Genomic DNA, 18,792 nt, shown 5'->3' on the forward strand with positions numbered 1-18,792 from the left:
TGTATTATAGTCTGTCCCTTTAAGTTACAAGGGTTAAGGTTGGCTGCCGGGCTGCCCACACTGTGCTAATGTAATCTGTGTGTAAATTGAGGATTTATAGTGTATCCCTAGAAACACCTGCTTTCTTTTTTCTCCCTCACCTTCTATAATGAGGTGAGCAGCTTATTTTTTTTTAAACCATGTGCTTGCCTTAAACCTGTCCTTCATGTTTTTGCTTTTGGACAAAGCTATTCATTATTCTGCCATTAACACTCTCTCTGGGCCAATGCTTTGTCTTTAACTACAACTATTAACACTTCTTTTGCCTTTTGTTCTGTGACTTCTCTGTCGTTAATCTCTCCTGCCTTCTGCCCTTTCACACACCTTCCGTTTTGTTCTTCTTCCCCCTCCCGCCTTTCACATTTCAACGTCCATTACATTTCTAAGGTTTGCCAGTTCTGATGAAAGGTCACAGACCTGAAACGTTAACACTGCTCCTCTCTCCATAAATGTTGCCAGACCTGCTCAGTATTTCCAGCACTTTCTATTTATATATCGCCTTATTTCCTATTATGTCTTTTCCAGATTCTGTACGTTGGAAGATCTGATCTCACTGCAGCAGATTCAGAAAAAAAGTGTTTTGTAAAGAGCAGAAAAAGAGGTGTCAGTAACTGGAGCAACCTTGTGGACTTTCTGTTGCAAGGTCATAAAGCAGAATCTGTGACGCCTGGCACATATTTAAGACATACCTCATTCCCAGTCATTCATTTACAATTTTACCTTTACTAAAAAAATACAAATAAATAAGTGGATCGCTGCAATGTTTCGTGGTTTACAGGTCTTTGCATTGCCCTGGTTAGTTGCAGTAAGAAGCGGCCGATGAGATCCCCACCCCCTCTCCCTCCCCCTCCCTGTCCCCACCCCCTCCCTCTCCCTGTCCCCACCCCCTCCCCCTCCCTGTCCCACCTCCCCTCCCCCGGGCACCGCTCAGCAGAGCCGGCCCGGCCCGGCCCGGCCTCTCAATGTTTGCTCCTGACAGGCAGACGATCCACCCTTCCAGCAGCATCCTCAGTGCTGCAGACAGCACTTTCCTCTCTCCCACTCGAGGAGCTCAGAACAATCTCCGGCATCAACTCCTTCTTCAGGATTATAGCGTGTGGGAAACGGAACGCAGGGCAGAGCCGGGGCTCTCTCCCGGATTGGCCGGTAGCAGCACCGGCACCGGGCAGACATGGGAGACAGAGCCGAGTCCTCGGGCTGCTTGCGGAGATTTGCCAACTGCCTCTTTGGCCACAGTAGGTTCCCTCAGTCACCTCCCGCCGGTTTCCCTCAGCCTTTGGCCGCTGATATGGGGGGGTGGGGGGTTGTGTGGAGGGGGGGTGGGGGGTTGTGTGGAGGTGGGGGGGGGTTGTGTGGAGGTGGGGGGGGGTTGTGTGGAGGTGGGGGGGGTTGTGTGGAGATGGAGGGGGGGGTTGTGTGGAGGTGGGGGGGGGGGGTTGTGTGGAGATGGAGGGGGGGGGTTGTGTGGAGGTGGGGGGGGGGGGTTGTGTGGAGATGGAGGGGGGGGGGTTGTGTGGAGATGGAGGGGTGGGGGGGAGGAGGGGGGGTTGTGTGATGGAGGGGTGGGGGGAGGAGGAGGGGTGGGGGGGAGGAGGAGGGGGAGGAGGAGGAGGAGGAGGAGGGGGGTGGAGGAGGAGGGGGGTGGTGGAGGAGGAGGAGGGGGGTGGTGGAGGAGGAGGAGGGGGGTGGGGGGGAGGAGGAGGGGGGTGGGGGGGAGAGGAGGGGGGTGGGGGGGAGGAGGAGGGGGGTGGAGGAGGAGGAGGAGGGGGGTGGGGGGGAGGAGGAGGGGGGTGGGTGGGGGAGGAGGGGGGAGGTGGGGGGGTGGGGGGGAGGAGGAGGGGGGTGGAGGGGGGGTGGGGGGAGGAGGAGGGGGTGGGGGAGGAGGAGGGGGGGGTGGGGGGGGAGGAGGAGGGGGGGTGGGGGGGAGGAGGAGGAGGGGGGGGGAGGAGGAGGAGGGGGGGTGGGGGGGAGGAGGAGGAGGGGGGGTGGGGGGAGGGGGAGGAGGAGGAGGGGGGGTGGGGGGGAGGAGGAGGAGGGGTGGGGGGAGGAGGAGGGGGGGGGGGAGGAGGAGGGGGGTGGGGGGGGAGGAGGAGGAGGGTGGGGGGGGAGGAGGAGGAGGATGGGGGTGGAGGAGGAGGAGGAGGGTGGGGGTGGAGGAGGAGGAGGAGGGTGGGGGTGGAGGAGGAGGAGGAGGGTGGGGGTGGAGGAGGAGGAGGAGGGTGGGGGTGGAGGAGGAGGAGGAGGGTGGGGGGGAGGAGGAGGAGGAGGAGGAGGGGGGTGGGGAGGAGGAGGAGGAGGGGGTGGGGGGGAGGAGGAGGGGGGGGTGGGGGGGAGGAGGAGGGGGGGGTGGGGGGGAGGAGGAGGGGGGTGGGGGGGAGGAGGAGGGGGGTGGAGGGGAGGAGGAGGAGGGGGGTGGGGGGGAGGAGGAGGGGGGGGAGGAGGAGGGGGGTGGGGGGGGAGGAGGAGGGGGGGTGGGGGGGGGAGGAGGAGGGGGGTGGGGGGGGAGGAGGAGGGGGGTGGGGGGGGAGGAGGAGGAGGGAGGAGGAGGGGGGGGAGGAGGAGGAGGGGGGTGGGGGGGAGGTGGTGGTGGGGGAGGGGTGAGGAGGTGTAGGGGTGGGAGACGAGGGGGGAGAGGGGATGATGGGGAGGGGAGGAGGCGAGGTGTGGGCACAGGAGGAGGAAGGGGTGATGGAAGTTGTGGGGAAGAGGGAGGGGATTAGGAGAGGGGGAGTAGAGCTTGGGAAATCCGGTGGTGGACAGGCACCTGGGCTGGGTAATGGTGGGTGGGAGCCTGTCGGACTGAGAGGGTACGGGTTGGTGAATGATGGGTGAAAGCTTTATGGGGATGTTAGTGGATTGGATTTTGGGAGAGTGGGGTCAGTGTCCTGGATGGTGGGTTTGGGTGCATGACTGTGGATGTGAGCGGTGAGAGGACAGGGTGGTGCTCAGGGACTCGGCTAAGGGTGTGATGGTTGTTTTGGGGGAGGGCGGTGGGAGTGACGACGTTGGCTTTATGATGGTTATAGTGACGGGGAGAGGGAGCTGCTCTCAGTGCCACACGCGCTTGTGGTAATACTGTGGCGGGCTCTTGCCCTGGTTTCCGAGTCGGCTCAGAATTTCCCTCAGAAGGAGCAGCCCCGCGGATTCCTTCGATTTATGGCGTACAGCAGACCAGGTTTAAGATTGTTACGTCGTCAGAGATTCCGAGCAGGTCTTAGTAACAGCTTTTATCCTCAATAATATCTATTACACCACCTTCATATTGAGAGCGGGCGAACAACACGAGGGGAATCGTGTCCCTGCACCTGGAAACAGGTTCACGTGAGAGTAATTGGGCCTGGGGCGGTGGCTCCTTCACCTCCCTGTCACTGGGCGGGTGTTGGCCGCGGCCACCCCATCTGTACCCCCACTTCAATCTTTTTGGTGGTCTGTCAGGTTCTGGAGAAATGGGGAGGAGTAGTAAACATCAACTAGTCTCATGGTCTATTCAGTGAGTATGGCACCTTAGAAGATCAAGGAATTTTGTTTTAGTGGCTGCAGTGTCAGCCATGTATTGTCCAAAAGCACCTGCTGAATTTGTTGGTGATATGAAGGCTTCGTTTTAGGTTTGAGTTATTATTAGATCCTTAATTTACTACGTTTGATTCTTGTGACCTAATGACATTTTTTTTCCAAAACCAAGTTCAAAAGTGGAAGTTTTGTCTTTAAAAGGAGTGACTAGAAATGCCAACATAGCATCTTTTAAGTTGTTTTTAAGTAATCTAGCTTTCTCAGTTTGTTTCCAGTTTTCAATTCATGTTTTGATGTAAGTTTCTTATGGAGGGTCTATAATCCAGAAACTTTGGTAGCTTGTATCTTGTCACAGTTCGCCTTATATATTTTATATTTGCAATAATTTACGTTTACAAAAAAAATCAATAAAACATGGGAAGTGCTTGATAGATTAACAATTACTTCAACATATTTTAGTCAAAGATTCTTTGGGTTAGCTTTTCTTTGCACTGGTAGTTATTGTAACAAAGTAGTAATAACAGGAATGTTAAATTCTAAAAAGTTCTCATCAACCAGAGAGTAATATTTCAAGTATTTGTATGTTTCAGTGTAGTACTTGTACTAAATAGCTGTTTTCACAAGGGTATTGACCCATATATCTGGGAAATTCTCTCGAGTTGAAAGCATTAATTCTTTGCTGGATACTATTTTACTGCCCCAGCCAGATGACCATTCTTCTTGTGCGAATCTAGTTTATCAGTGTTGGTAGGCGATTGAACTTGTGTGGTGTGGAGGTTGGGGTGTGATGAGACGGTGGTGGTCAGCAAGACTTCTCTGGTTGACCTTAAGTTTTCTCCAGTTATCGAAATTCTGTCTACCGACAAAATTGTCATCGGCTCTGCAATTATGCCATGGGATGCGAGTGGGCAAACACTACTACAGTTGTCTGAAGTTCCTAAATCCTATTTTTCCAAAGGTTAGTTGTTTTAAAATAAATACATCAATTCTTTCATTAAAATATACTTTGGTGTAATTTCAAGCCATGGTTTATGAGAAGGAAAGAGCCAGAAGCACCAGGCTGTCATTTTTATCATTGTCATGTGCATCATATTGGCAACATTTAATTTCAACAAAAATTAAACTGATGCCCCAAAACATTTCATTCAACTTTTCAGGGTTATTAATGGCTCTTAAAATGTGCAAAATTGTAATTTAAATGATGAAACATTGTATTGCGTTTACATTTAAAAATGTAACATCCTTCATGAAAAACTGGCAAACGTTTTACATCCTGAGGGAGAATTGCTGTGAACTAGTCTTCTGTCACTGAAATGCTATGATTTGACATGTTTATTATGTTGTATATTTGAAAATAAAAAATGTTTTGTGTGGGAAGGTCACTATCACTTTTGTCACATTATTGTACAAAATCTTTTGAGTTTGAATATGTATTTGCAAACAAAAAGTGGTTATCATACGCATTCTTGAAGATAATACCTCTTTCGTCCAAGAGTATTTTCAAACTTCCTTTTGATGTAATTTATTTAACAAACCCTAAGCTAGTTTGTTCCATTTCTCTTCAACCTATCACCTGATTAGGTCTAGTTGAGTGAATGTGAAGGATTCCCTTGCATGTGATGCCTTGGAATTGGATTAGGCTGCAGGTGTGCAACATTGCCAATGTCAGTTTAACCAGCCTACCCACAAAATTAAACTGGATTAGGTAGCATGACTGAAACCATTGTTCCCAATCTCTCCTCTTTAATATAAAGAAACCTGATATGGTGGGTTGGTTGAAACATTCTGTTTGGAATATAAAACTCTTATACCACCAATGTTGCATATTAAGGTATGCTTTCTAAAAAATGAGACAAATTTGTAGCCTTGCATTCCAGTTCACAAAGTAATACTATACCACCTTCATAGCTTGGCATTGCATCATTGTAAAGCATTGTAAACCATTGTATGGTTGGGGTAATAGTGAGGTTGGTCTGCAATTAGTTTGAAGCTGTTTCAAGATAATCCAGATAGTACATCAGATGCTTTTACATATTTAACATGGGATGCTGGTACATTTTTAATATCAGTAAAGAACTGATGGGACTTAAATATAGTTGGTGTCCAAATGGAGCTTTATGTCCACCTTTAATTGTATATATGGGTAGAAGTGTGGTGCTGTACTTTAGCTGAGTACAGAGCAGTGTGAATTCAGCAATTTAAGTTTGTAATTTGGTTTAGTTTATTTCGTGAGAATGTGAATCAAAGTTCCAGTGGCAGCAATTTTACAGCTTACCAGATGCTAGATAAAAGATGTATTGCTGTAAATCAGGTGATATATTATGTTGTAATTCAGGGGAAATAGTAGTAGAACCTAAATATTCTGATTACTGAAATACACTTATTTAACAGCTACTTGATGTCATTGTTACTATGACTTACTGTAATCTCTAATCTGGTGTATTTTGATGCAATTATCTGTGAAAATAATGAAACAGAACACATGTCTCATATAAAAGCAAAATGCTGCGGATGCTGGAAATCTGAAATAAAAACCAAGTGCTAGAAATACCCAGCAGGTCTGGCAGCATCTGTGGAGAGAGAAGCAGAATTAATGTTTCAGGTCTGTAACCTTTTCAGAACTGGCAAAGATTCCGGTTTTCTGATTAGGCACTCTACAGCCTTCCGGACAGAACATTGAATTCAGTAATTTCAGAGCATGACTGAACCGTTATATTTTATTTTATTTTGTTTTGTCATTTTTTTTTTTTTACCATGTGCCTGATTTAAACTTGTTTTTTCCTGTTTGTGCTTTCGGACAGAGCTGTTCATTATTCTGTCATTAACAGTGTCTGCACTAATGCTTTGTCTTTCACCACACCACTAGTACACTCCCTTTGCCCCATGACCGCTTTGTCAGTTAACCTCTCCTGCCTTCTACCCTATCACACACTTTACCTTTTGTTCTCTTCCTCCCCCCCTCCCCCCCACTACACTTGCTTAAAACCTATTACATTTCTAACCTTTGCCAGTTCCGATTAAAGGTCAAAGACCTGAAGTGTTAACTCTACTTCTCTCTCCACAGATGCTGCCAGAACGCATGTCTATATGCACACAGATACAAAAAAAGGCTGAGAATCCAGACTTGTATCTTCAAAAAAGACCTTGATGTGTGCCTCCTCCTCTAACATGTAAAATAGGAGCTTTGTTTTGTCTGATTGTTTCCAGTGTTAAATGGTCAGCTTGGTCCCTATTGACCAGAGGCACATGGTTAAGTTTTTGTGTGTAACTTCTTCCAATATGGTTGGATCTATGTTGCGTGCACTGCAAATTTTGAAAAATATAGGAGCTGCTTCATAGCTTTGTTGATCAGAATCTGTGACTTAGGCAGTGGTTCAATAAAGGGGTTATTGGATCCTTTTTGTGGTTGTTACAATATAAATCTATAACTACACGTTTTACAGTATTTTGATACATTTTTGTGAAGAGATTTTGGGGAATGCTGTGTGAAATAACATTATTTAAGAGTGCAGGAATTAAACCATGATTCAAATCTAGGATTTCTGGAGAACTTTTAGGGTGCATTTACATTACATCTGTTCAGATGTCAAATGGTTTCGCTGCAGTTGTGTAAATGCATTGTGGAGGTGGAGTCCATTTGATTTCCCTTGCCTGGACCTAAATACCTGATTATACTTACTGGTTTCAGTGATTCTGTCTAATTCAAAAAGAGGAACCTCATTGTTTCAATATAACAGCAAATCCCTGGATAATTTCCAAGAAATTGACTTATTTGACAGTCATATTCTGTAAAAAGTTTAATGAGAGTTAAGTAACTGCTATATACTAGAATATAATTTTACTTTCCTCTTCTAAAGGAATGGTTCCATCGACACCGTCTATCCTTCAGTATCCTGACTAAATATTCACACTTAGTATTTGAGCCTAGATAGTGAGTGCTGGCAGCCAATTTATTTTAGAGACATCACAACTGAGCCTGTCCTCTCCTAATTGCACAAGTGCACTTTCCTGCAGAGGTCGCTAGATAGTAATGATAAACCGAAGTTGTGGGCAATGTGAACAGAAAATGCCATAAATTCTTGGGGCGAAAGGGATCAAAGGATATGGGGAGAAAGCGGGAACAGTTTACTGAGTTGGATGATCGGCCATGATCATAATGAATGGTGGAGCAGGCTCGAAGGGCCGAATGGCCTACTGCTCCTATTTTCTATGTTTCAACAGATCTGGCAGCATCTGTGTAGAGAGAAGCAGTTAATGTTTCACATCTGTGACCCTTCATCAGAACTGGCAGAAGTTAGAAATGTAACAGTTTTTGAGCAAGTGAAGGTGGGGTGGGGGGGAAGAAATACTAGAAGGAAGGACTGTGACAGGATGGAGGGGGAGAGATTAAATGACAGATGTCGTGAGACAGAATGCAAATGGAGTGCTAAATAGTCTAAAGACAAAGCACGAGTCTATAGAGTGCTAATGGCAGAATAATGAACAGCTTTGTACGAAAGCAAAAACATGAAAAATAAGTTTAAGACTAGCATATGGATAAAAGAAAATATATATACAAAAAATAATGGGGCTCATGGTCTGAAATTATTGAGTCCAAAAGGCTGTAGAGTGCCTAATCAGAAGATGAGGTGCTCTTCTTCGAGCTTGCTTTGATGTTCACTGGAACACTGCAGTAGGCTGAGGCCATAAATGTGGGCATGGGAACAAGATGGTGAATTAAAATGGCAAGCAACCAGAAGCTTGAGATCATGCTTGTGGACCGAATGGAGGTGTTCTGCAAAGCGGTCAACCAATCTGCGTTTGGTCTCCCCAATGTAGAGGATACCACACTGAGCATTGTTTTTCTTATCTTTTTGTTATATGCCAAAGGTAGATGAAACATTGGTTGATCAAACATTGGTTTGTTTTCAGTTTTTTTTCTTCACCCCTTTGCTGCCTCTGTGCTTGCTTAAAGCCTGTTACATCTCTCAATTTTTTTTTTAGTTCTGACAAAAGATCATCGACCTGAAACATTAACTCTGTTTCTACCACCATAAATGCTGTCTGTCCTTCTGAGTATGTTCAGCATTTTCTGTTTTTATTTCAGATTTTCAGCATCCGCAGTATTTTGCTTTTGTATTAGCGTTTAATTCACTACCTATTCTCTTCCAGGATTGCCCACCTTAAAGTTCTGCTCTTTTCTTCGATGGGATTTCCATTTTTCTCCTTTACTTTGTTCAACTTAATTGCTTTCTATTTCCCTTCTCATGTTTGATCAGGTATCTACCAAAAACTCACTTTCACAGCCATATCTCTTTCCTCAGCAACTGATTCCGGTTCCATGTGGATTCCTATTAAAATTCCATGCTTCATATTTCCAATCCACCCATGATTACAGATATTCCCAAGATATTTGGCGTTTCTCAAACTACTGCTCTTGTCGCATCCTGGGATCTACATTCAACACCATGCAAAGCCAGATGTATGCTCTCGACCTTTTTCTCTCCTGGCCTGCAGTTCCATTTCATTCTTCACATCTGTCCCTTTTTCAGAAAAAAGTGTTGTCTTTCAGGTGTCAAGGAGCGCAAGTTTTAGCAGCTCTTGGATGCCAGTGCCGATCCAGATCCTCCTTCCCCTTCGCTTTCCTTTGACCCCACCCTTTTTCCAAAATCATCCTTTGCTGTGTTTTCACTAACACCTTTGACTTTCCCCACTCTGACCCGAATGGTTGGTCCTCAGCAGAGGCCCCAATTTCATTCCCTTACACCCCACATCAGTGAATTCTGAGCTCTTTATTTCCCCCATGGCCCCGCCACCCCCACCACCATTGCCTTCACCCCCTCCCCCCTGTGTCCACTTCTTTGGCCCAGAATATTCAACCCCTTAGCGCACACAGAGTGGATCCTCTCTCCTGTCTTCAGAATTCTTGTTGCACCTGGACCCCTTCGTCTGGCCTCTTGCCCTTTCTAGATCTTTTCATTGAGAACTGCCGGCATGACATTGGCCGCTTCAATTTCTCTGCTCTCCTCACTCATTTAACCTATTTCCCTTTGAACTTGCAGCACTCCATTCTCTCAGATCCAACATTGATATTGTCATTAAATCTGCTGACAAGAGTGGTGGTCTTTGGTGAACTGACCTCTACGTAGCGAAAGCTGAACGCCAACTCTGACACCTCCCCCGGACCACGATCCTGTCGCCGAACATCAAGTCATTGTTTCAGAGACTGTCATTAATCTGGTCTCCTCTGGAAATCTCTCTACGGCCTCTGACCTCACAGTCTCCCAATCCCACACAGCCTGCTTCTGCCTCCTCCCCAAGATCCACAAACAGGACTGTTTTTGGGAAGGATGTGATGGAGCTTGAGTGTTCAGAAGAGATTTACCGGAATGGTTCCAGAGAGGAAATTTAGCTACAGGGTTAGGTTGGAGAAACTAGGGTTGTTCTCGGAACAAAAGGGGTTGAGGAGAGATCTGATAGAGGTGTACAAGATTATGACAGGTTTAGATAAGGTAGACCAAGAAAAACTGTTCCCTTTAGTGGATGGTACTAGGACGAGGCATGCACATATTTAAGGTTTTGGGCAAGAGACACGGTCAGGGGGTGGGGGGGGGGGGGGGGTGGGGTAGCGGAATTTGAGGATGATTTCTTTTATGCAGTGAGCGGTAATGCCCTGAAACACTCTCTTTGAGGGTGGTGGAAGCAGAGACGATCAATTATTCAAAAGGAAGTTGGATAGGCACTCTAGGGAAATCAACTTGCAGGACTACGGGGATAGATCGAGGGAGTGGGACTGATTGGACAACTCCTTCTGTGCTGTAATGACTCTCGGATTCTGCTCTCGTAGACCCATCGTTTTGGCTTGTTCTTGCCCCATGGAACTTGATTCTTAACTATCTCTACTCTTTTTTTCTTTTTTTTTCAGTATCTTCTGACCTACATTGGCAAATTTTCTGATGGCTTCCGCATTTTGGCCCTAACCTGTCTCCTTTTCCACGTGCATGTCCAATCCCTCTGCACTTTCATCCCCCACCAGGATGGCTTGAGAGCTCTCCATTTCTTCTTTGAAAGGAGGCACATCCAGTTCCCATCCACCAACACCCTCCACTGCCTGGGTGAACCTTTTTCACATTGAACAAGTCCTTTGACTCCATTCATTTCCTCCAAACAAAAGGTGTTGCTATGGGAACATGTATGGGCCCTGGTTATGCCTGTCTTCATGGGAAATGTGGAACATTCCAATCCTAGTCAGGTTCTGTCCCTTTTTTTTCCTTTCTGTTACATTGATGGCTATATCAGTGCCGTTTCTTGCTCTCACCCCGAACTGGAAAATTTCATAACTTAGCTACCAAATTCCATCCCTCCTTTGCCTTCATATGGTCTATCTCTGGCTCTTTCCTTCCTCAACTTCTTTATCTCCATTTCTAGGGATAGGCAACATTCAATATCCACTGACTTCAACGGCTACCTTGACTACACTTCCTCCTATTCTGCTTCCATTCTCATAGTTTCTCAGTTTTCGTCGGATCTGCTCTGATGATACCACCTTCACGCCATTGCTTCCGACGTGTCTTCCTTTTCCTCAGCCGAAGAGTCTCCTCCACTGTGGTTGATAGGGTCGTCGACTGTGTCTGATCCATTTCCCGCTCTTCTCCTGTTCCTCCTCCCTCTCGATGACAGTTGGGTTCCCTTTGTCCTCACCTTCATCCCCCCAGCCTCCACCATTTCAGTATGATGCCAAAACCAACACAAACCTACCTTCCTCTCCCCATTCAGCATTATGTAGGGACTGTTCTCTCAGCCACACTCTAGTCCGCTTCTCCGTTACCCTCAACACCCCTTCCTATTCCCACAGCACCTTCCCAGGCAAGTGCAGGAGATGCAACATCTGCTCTTTTACCTCCTCTCTTCCTGCCTCAAACACACTTTCCAGGTGAAACATTGATTTACTTATACTTTCAATTTAGTATTTGCTATTTACGATGTGGTCCCCTCTACATTGGGGAGACCAGATAGGATTGGGTGGCCACCTTGCAGAACATCTCCATTCAGTCTGCAAGCTTGCAGTCATTTGTCATTTTCCATCCCTCTCCCAGTCTGACCTTTTTGTTCGCGGCCTCCTACACCGTTCGTATGAAACTTAATGTAAGCGTGAGGAACAGCACCTCATCTTTCGATCAGGCACTTTACAGCCTTCCAGACGCGACATTGAATTCAACAACTGCAGATTGTAACTTCTGCCCCCATTTTTTGGATGTCAGCTGTTGATTCTGCTATTCCCATTTACGCCACCTCTAGACCCATCTTTTGTGTTGTATGTTCTTTGTTATCTTGAGCAACACAATGAATTAACGTGGATTCCAATTCTTTGAAGATCTCAAAACAGGCTTATTAACAGCTAACTATTATATACAATACAGAGCGAACTATATACAGTATTTTTGTCTCGGGAGTTATAGTTGGAGCGACTCTGACTTCTAGTCACAGGACTCCATCCTGGTACTTAGCTTATTAGTATACTGAGCTCTTAAAGGGCCATCACTCTTAAGGCAATCATACAACATCCCCTTTCTTTCCAAAGATAATGCTCATACACTATGTCAAAACACAAAATTGAATAACATCAAAATTATTTACACGGGTATAGAGATTATGAAATTTACATGTGCAGAAGCTTAAGAGTCCATATATTGTTTAGGTGGTTTGACAACTCTTGCTTGGAGAATTTGCCTCTCAGCTGTTGCTGTTTTTTCTGAGGTTTCTCCCCCTCTGCCTTCAGTCTGCTAATATACACTGCTGCTTTTCTCAGGGCGACCACTTTTGAGGCCTTTTCATTCTTGGAAAGTTCCTGCACCTCATCTCGAAGAGCCAACAGAGAGTGCTTCAAATCGTTCCTCCTCTGTCTCTTCAGGAGATTGCGTGTCCTTCACCTCTCCTCATCCTCTGTGTCTGAAGGCCTGGGGCTCAAAGTTGAGGAATTGTTGGGGGAGGAGTACTTGGCAGCATGGAGGTACCTGTCGGTTCTGGCTGGGTTTGGTGCTGGCGGTTCTCTGGAGAGCAGAGGTCAGGGTGCGGCATAATTGTGCTGTTGCTGGATTTCCAACTGGAGTCTGCAAGCGGGTTCCGGTCCTTGGAGATTTCCCCTTGGCTCCCCACTGCCAGCCTTTGCTTCTCAGTGGTTATAAGGTCAATCTGTTAGTGTTGGAGTGCAAAGAAACACTGCCTGTTGACAAAGAGCTTTCACCATCTGAATTTGGATCTTCATTCTCTTGGTGTGGTGTCTCTGGAAAGGGGCTGATACTCTCCAAACCAGAACTGAGATCCTGGAAAGACTGCGACTCAATGTCGGTACCCTTGGTCTCTTCTGTAATAGGTACCTTGTTGACCTCGTGGATGATCACGATGCTGAGGTCCTTGCACACTGGTAGTCCTGCCATTGCTGGTCCTCTCGTGTCTATTAGGTTAAAATATTTGTGGTTTCCATGCCGACTTGTCATAGCTGCGTTGCATTGATAGTGTACCACTACAAGGGATGGGTGACCCATTGTCTGCAGTTAACTTCAGTTGTATCATTAATTTCCATTGACCCTGGTACATATTCTTCAGGATGCGGACTGGAAGGATATTTGTACTAGCTCCCGTGTCCATCTTAGTCCTGAGTGAGCTTGCCAACTTTCTTTGGCCACATGATATTGATAGTAGCAAAAGCTTCCAGTTTTTTGACTTCAACACAATGTGTCAATCAAAATGTGAAACGCCTGATCTTCTGGCTGAAAATTGCTCCACTCTGAGCCTTGTCTCGGGTCTATTTCGCTGTGGACTTTGTGTACTGGCTTGCATTTACGCAGGTCTCTAGTGTGTGTCCTATTACGATGTCTGGCTGCGTCCTTGGAGCCAGATTTCTTGCATAGGCGAACCCGGTGTCCTTTTACATCACATACCTTGCACAGGTGTTGAAATGCAGGACAATTTGCGGTGAGTGGGACAGACCACTCTTACCACACAGTTTGCTTGCTTTTTGTGACCTGTTTACCGTGCCGATACCGTTGATTGCACCTAAGGCTTGCAGATGCTGTTTTCCAGCTACAATGGCTTCGTATCTCCTGCCATCTTCTAGCAGTACATCAATGCTGTGACCTTTCTTTTTCCCCAAAGGTCTTTTTGAACCGTTTCAATAGGTGTTGAGACAATCGCCAGCTCCATTATTCGCTCCAACAGCTCAGTTTCTGAAAAATTGCATTTGTTGCCCTTATTCCGGCATCTACTGGTGAATTGATCTAATGATTCCTGTAGGACTTCAACACCAGGCAATGCATTCTAAAATTTACTCTTACTCGAAGCTGATTATCTGGTACTTGCCATTATCTTTGTGGGATCTTTCTGGTCCTCTTGAGATAAGCCAGAGGTATTGATTCTGTATAACCCCTCATTTCCAACTGCTATCAGTATTTTCACAGCGTGCTTCTTTGGTTCTACAACTGCTTGGTCTGTAAAGCATAACTGCATTCTTTGTTTAAAAAGTTTGAACTCGGATAGGATGTCAGTGGCCTTCCAGTTCATGTTGAGAAATTTTGATGTCCACCTTTCTACTGTTCTACTGCTTTCTGCTCTGTAATTTTGTTCTGTGTGTTCCTGCAGCACTATTTATTATAACTTTTCTATTTGTGGCTTAAAGGTTGCTTCAAGACTTGTTCTATTAACTATGCGCTGTTTCCCTTTTTAAGTTTTTTTTTAGACTAGCTGTTTTGATGGAGAGTACCATGTTGACAGTGTTGTCTGTTTACTTTGCTTTCAGCACTTCAGTCTGTATGTTTGCACAGCTGTTCAATAGGCAGTTTTTTCTAGAGATTATTTATGTTCACGCTTGAGTGGTTTAATGATTTTTAAGCTTGACTGCTTCAATGGAGACTCTGCAGTGTTCGGGGGTTTCACGCACTTTTTCTTTTTGGACGCCTTCTGTAATGGTGCTGACCTCGATCAGCCTGAGAGGGGAATTGAGGGTTTTCCCCGATTATTTATTTTTTTCTCTCCCGTGGAGCGTTTAAAAATTTTTTTTAAAAAAATCTTTTTTTAAGCACTTCAAAGCTTTTTTACATCAGGATCCCTCGACCGTCGGTACAATGACTCACCTGATCACAGGACTGTATTTGCAGCCTGTCGTGCAGTGCTCTGTCTCCTTCAGCTGGAGGTAAGTTTTTTTTTTCTTCTTTCCACTGTTTCGGCCAGTATTTCTTTCAGTCTTTTCAGGTACTTTTTTTTAAAAAAAACATTTCAGTGGTTTGCTGTTTGGCCTGTGGTCTTCAAGGTTATAGCTTTTTTCATCACAGCTGCCACTGTGTCATGTGTTCTATGTGTTATGTTGAGTAACACAATGAGTTCTGTGGCTTCCAATTCTTGGAAGATCTCAAACATGTTTAATAATAGCTAACTATTAAATACAATACCTTCGTCCAGGGAGTTGTAGTGACTGGCTTCTAGTCACATGACTCTGTCCTTGGTACTTCAGCTCATCTTACTGAGCTCTTAAAGGGACATCACTCTTAAGGCGATCATACAACATTTTGTTTCTTTATTTGTCCAATTACCATCTCCTTTTACTTTGCACCATCATACTTTTTTGTCATTTAATCTCTCCTGTCTTTCACCCTATCACAGACCTCCCCTTTTGTTCTTTTCCTCCCCTTCCCCCATTTCCTCTGCCTCTATACTTGCTTATAACTTGTTGCATGTCTAACATTTTCCAGTTTTGGCGAAAGGTCATTGATCTGAAATGTTAACTGATTCCCTTTCCACAGATGCTGCCTGACCTGCTGAATGTTTGCAGCATTTTCTGTTTTTATTTATAATTGGTTTGCCAGGTTAACATGTTTACCATGGGGAGCATCACCGCCATGGCTGATTCTGTCCACTTCCCTTCCTTCCCACCTCCATATACACAGAAGAGATTGCAACAGATATTTTGTGATGGTGTTCAGAAGCAGGGATTTTGGCCAGTTTCCACTTCTTGAACCCAAGGTACTAAGGTTAATTTAAGTGCTGAGATTAGCTATCTGAGCAGAGTGGGGGCCTTCCTGGTTTGGCCCATCGATATACTGGATAGACTTATTAAGCTGCTGTGAGAAGCTTCGATCATTTTTCGAACCACATTTTTGGTAGGGTAGCAACATTATCTAACCAACAAAATCTTTTATAAAGAAGGGATTGAAAAGACTTTTTAGTGTTAACAGATATTAGTTGTGGTTGTTTGGCTGTTAAAAACTAATTTATTATAGATTGATTTAATAATTAGAAGTGGATTATCACTCAAATGTCCAGTGATCAAAATCATAAACCCCACAGTTTCAACATAATACCTGTAGTACATTGTGCTGTCTATTGATATTAATTGATACCCATCAGTATTGAAGAAAAGGATGCAATATGCTATAAGCCACCTCCAGAAACTGTACTGCATATATGCTACTAATAAAAATGGATATCCAGGGCATTAATGTGGTTTTGACACATCAAAATTGTGTTCAAATGTACTTGCCCTGAATTTCTAGCACTTTAGCAAACATGTGAGGGCATTAGAGAGAGTACTGAAAAGATTCATGAGAATGGTTCCAGGGATGAGGAACTTCAGTTATGAAGATAGATTGGAGAAGTTAGGACTGTTTTCCTTGGAGAGAGAAGGCTGAGAGATGATTTGATAGAGGTATTCAAAATCATGAGGGGTCTGGACATAGTAAATAGGGAGAAACTGTTCCCACTTGTGAAAGGATCAAGAACGAGAGGGCACAGATTTAAAGTAATGGGTAAGAGCAGCAAAAGCGACATGAGGAAAGTGGTTGCCGTACCATTGGGACGGTCTACACCTGAACTGTGCTGGGGCCGGTGTTCTAGCGAGCCGCATACCTAGGGAAGTAGAGAGCGTTTTAAACTGAATGGGGGTGGGGGGAGGGATCAAATTTGGGAAGATATGGTAAATCAAGAATTGGAGACAAGGCAAGAGAGAAAGGTATTAATATAGGAAATGATAGACTGACAGGAAGGGACAGAGCGTGCAAGTCTAAGAGTAAATCAACAGATAAGGCTAGAGGTTACAAAAATAAAAGGACAAAACTAAAGACTCTGTATCTGAATGCACGTAGCATTCAAAACAAAGCAGATGAACTCAGAGCACAAATAGAAATAAATAAGTATGATCTGATAGCCAGTACAGAAACGTGGTTGCAGGACGACATAGATTGGGACCTGACTGTTGAAGGGTACATGGCATTTAGGAATGACCGGAAGCTAGGAAAAGGTGGAGGGGTAGTTCTGTTAATTAAGGATGGTATTAGCGCAACAGAGAGGGATGACCTAAGTTCAGGAGACCAGGATGCAGAAGCAGTTTGGGTAGAGATGAGAAATTATAAAGATAAGAAGTCACTTGTGGGAGTGGTGTACAGGCCCTCTAACATTCACCACACTGTAGGATGGGTTACAAAGGAAGAAATAATGCCAGCTTGTCCGAAAGGTACAGTGATAATTATGGGGGATATTAACCTACATATAGACTGGAAAAATCAGATGGGCAGAGGTAGCCTAGATGAGAAGTACATAGAATGTTTTTGGGATAATTTCTTGGAACAAAACATTCTGGAGCCAAGCAGAGAGCAGTCTATACTAGACCTGGTATTGTGCAATGAGATAGGATTAATTAATTACCTCATAGTGAAGGCACCCATAGGTAGCAGTGATCATAATATGTTTGAAATTTACATTCAGTTTGAGGGAGAGAAGAGTGGGTCCAATTCCAATATTTTAAACTTAAATAAAGGCACTTATGAGGGCGTGGAAGCAGAGCTAGCTAAAGTGAACTGACAAATTAGGTTAAGGGATAGCTCAATAGAGATGCAGTGGCAGTCACTTAAGGGGATATTTCAGAATACACACAATAGGTACGTTTCAACGAGAAAGAAAAATTCCAAGGGTGGGACCCGCCATCCGTGGTTAACTAAAATAGTTAAAGATAGTGTCAAACTTAAAGAAAAAGCCTATATTTGCGCAAAGATGGGAGGCAGGTCAGAAGATTGGACAAAATATAAAAAACAGCAAAGAATGATGAAAAGATTGATAAGGTAAAATTAGTGTATGAGAGAAAGCTAGCTAGAAATATAAAGACAGTTAGTAAGAGTTTCTATAGATATTTTAAAAAGAAAAGAGTTAACAAAGGGAGCGTTGGTCGTAAAGAAAGTGAGTCTGGGGAATTAATAATGGATAATCAGGAGATGGCTGATGAACAGATATTTTACATCAGTGTTCACTCTCAAGGATACAAGTAACATCCCAGTATTAACTGTAAGTCAGGAAATGGAAGGGAGGGAGGAACTCAAGCAAATTACAATCACCATGGAAGTGGTACTGAACAAATTGTTGGAGCTGCGTGCTGACAAGTCCCCGGGTCCTGATGGACTTCATCCTAGGGTGTTAAAAGAAGTGGCTAGTGAGATAGTTGATGCGTTAGTTTTAATTTTCCAAAATTCCCTAGATTCTGGAAAGGTACATTAGATTGTAAAATAGCAAATGTAACTCCTTTTTTCAAAAAGGGAGGAAGACAGAAAGCAGGAAACTACAGGCCAGTTAGCTTAACACCTGTCTTGGGGAAAATATTAGAAGCTATTATTAAAGACGTTATAGCAGGGCTCTTAGAAAAATTGAAGGTAATCACGCGGCGTTACCATGGATTTGTGAAAGGGAAATCATGTTTAACCAATTTCTTGGAGTTCTTTGAAGTAGTAACATGTGCAGTGGAGAAAGGGGAACCGGTGGATGTATTGAACTTGGGTTTCCAGAAGGCATTTGATAAGGTGCCACATCAAAGGTTATTGCAGAAAATAAAAGCTCATGGTTTAAGGTGTAACATATTGGCATGAATAGAAGATTGGCTAGCTAACAGGAAACAGCGACTAGGCATAAATAGGTCATTTTCTGGTTGGCAAGATGTAACGAATGGTGTGCCACAGGGATCTGTGCTGGGGCCTCAACTTTTTATATAAATGACTTAGATGAAGGGACCAAAGGTATGGTTGCTAAATTTGCTGATGACACAAAGGTAGATAGGAAATTAATTTGTGAAGAGGACTTAAGGGGGCTACAAAGGGATATAGATAGGTTGCGAGTGGGCAAAGACCTGGCAAATGGGGTATAATGTGGGAAAATGTGAAATTGTCCACTTTGGCAGTAATAGGAAAAAAGCATATTTTATCTGAATGGTGAGAGTTTGCAGGGATCTGGGTG

The 18,792-nt window shown here is 44.6% G+C and overlaps 1 protein-coding gene across 1 annotated transcript in view; it reads left to right on the plus strand.

Annotated features, from left to right (window-relative positions):
- Positions 1 to 1,013: 1,013 nt before the first annotated feature.
- pde10a (phosphodiesterase 10A) overlaps positions 1,014 to 18,792 on the plus strand; it is a 565,280-nt gene continuing 547,501 nt past the window's right edge. Inside the window, exon 1 of the mRNA XM_068044845.1 lies at positions 1,014 to 1,274. Within this exon, the coding sequence (XP_067900946.1) occupies positions 1,211 to 1,274 (64 nt within the window). The 5' untranslated portion in view covers positions 1,014 to 1,210. The remainder of the gene's footprint in view (positions 1,275 to 18,792) is intronic.

This window comes from Heterodontus francisci, chromosome 13 (assembly GCF_036365525.1).
Source record: "Heterodontus francisci isolate sHetFra1 chromosome 13, sHetFra1.hap1, whole genome shotgun sequence".
In the NCBI taxonomy this organism is placed as follows: Eukaryota; Metazoa; Chordata; class Chondrichthyes; order Heterodontiformes; family Heterodontidae; genus Heterodontus; species Heterodontus francisci.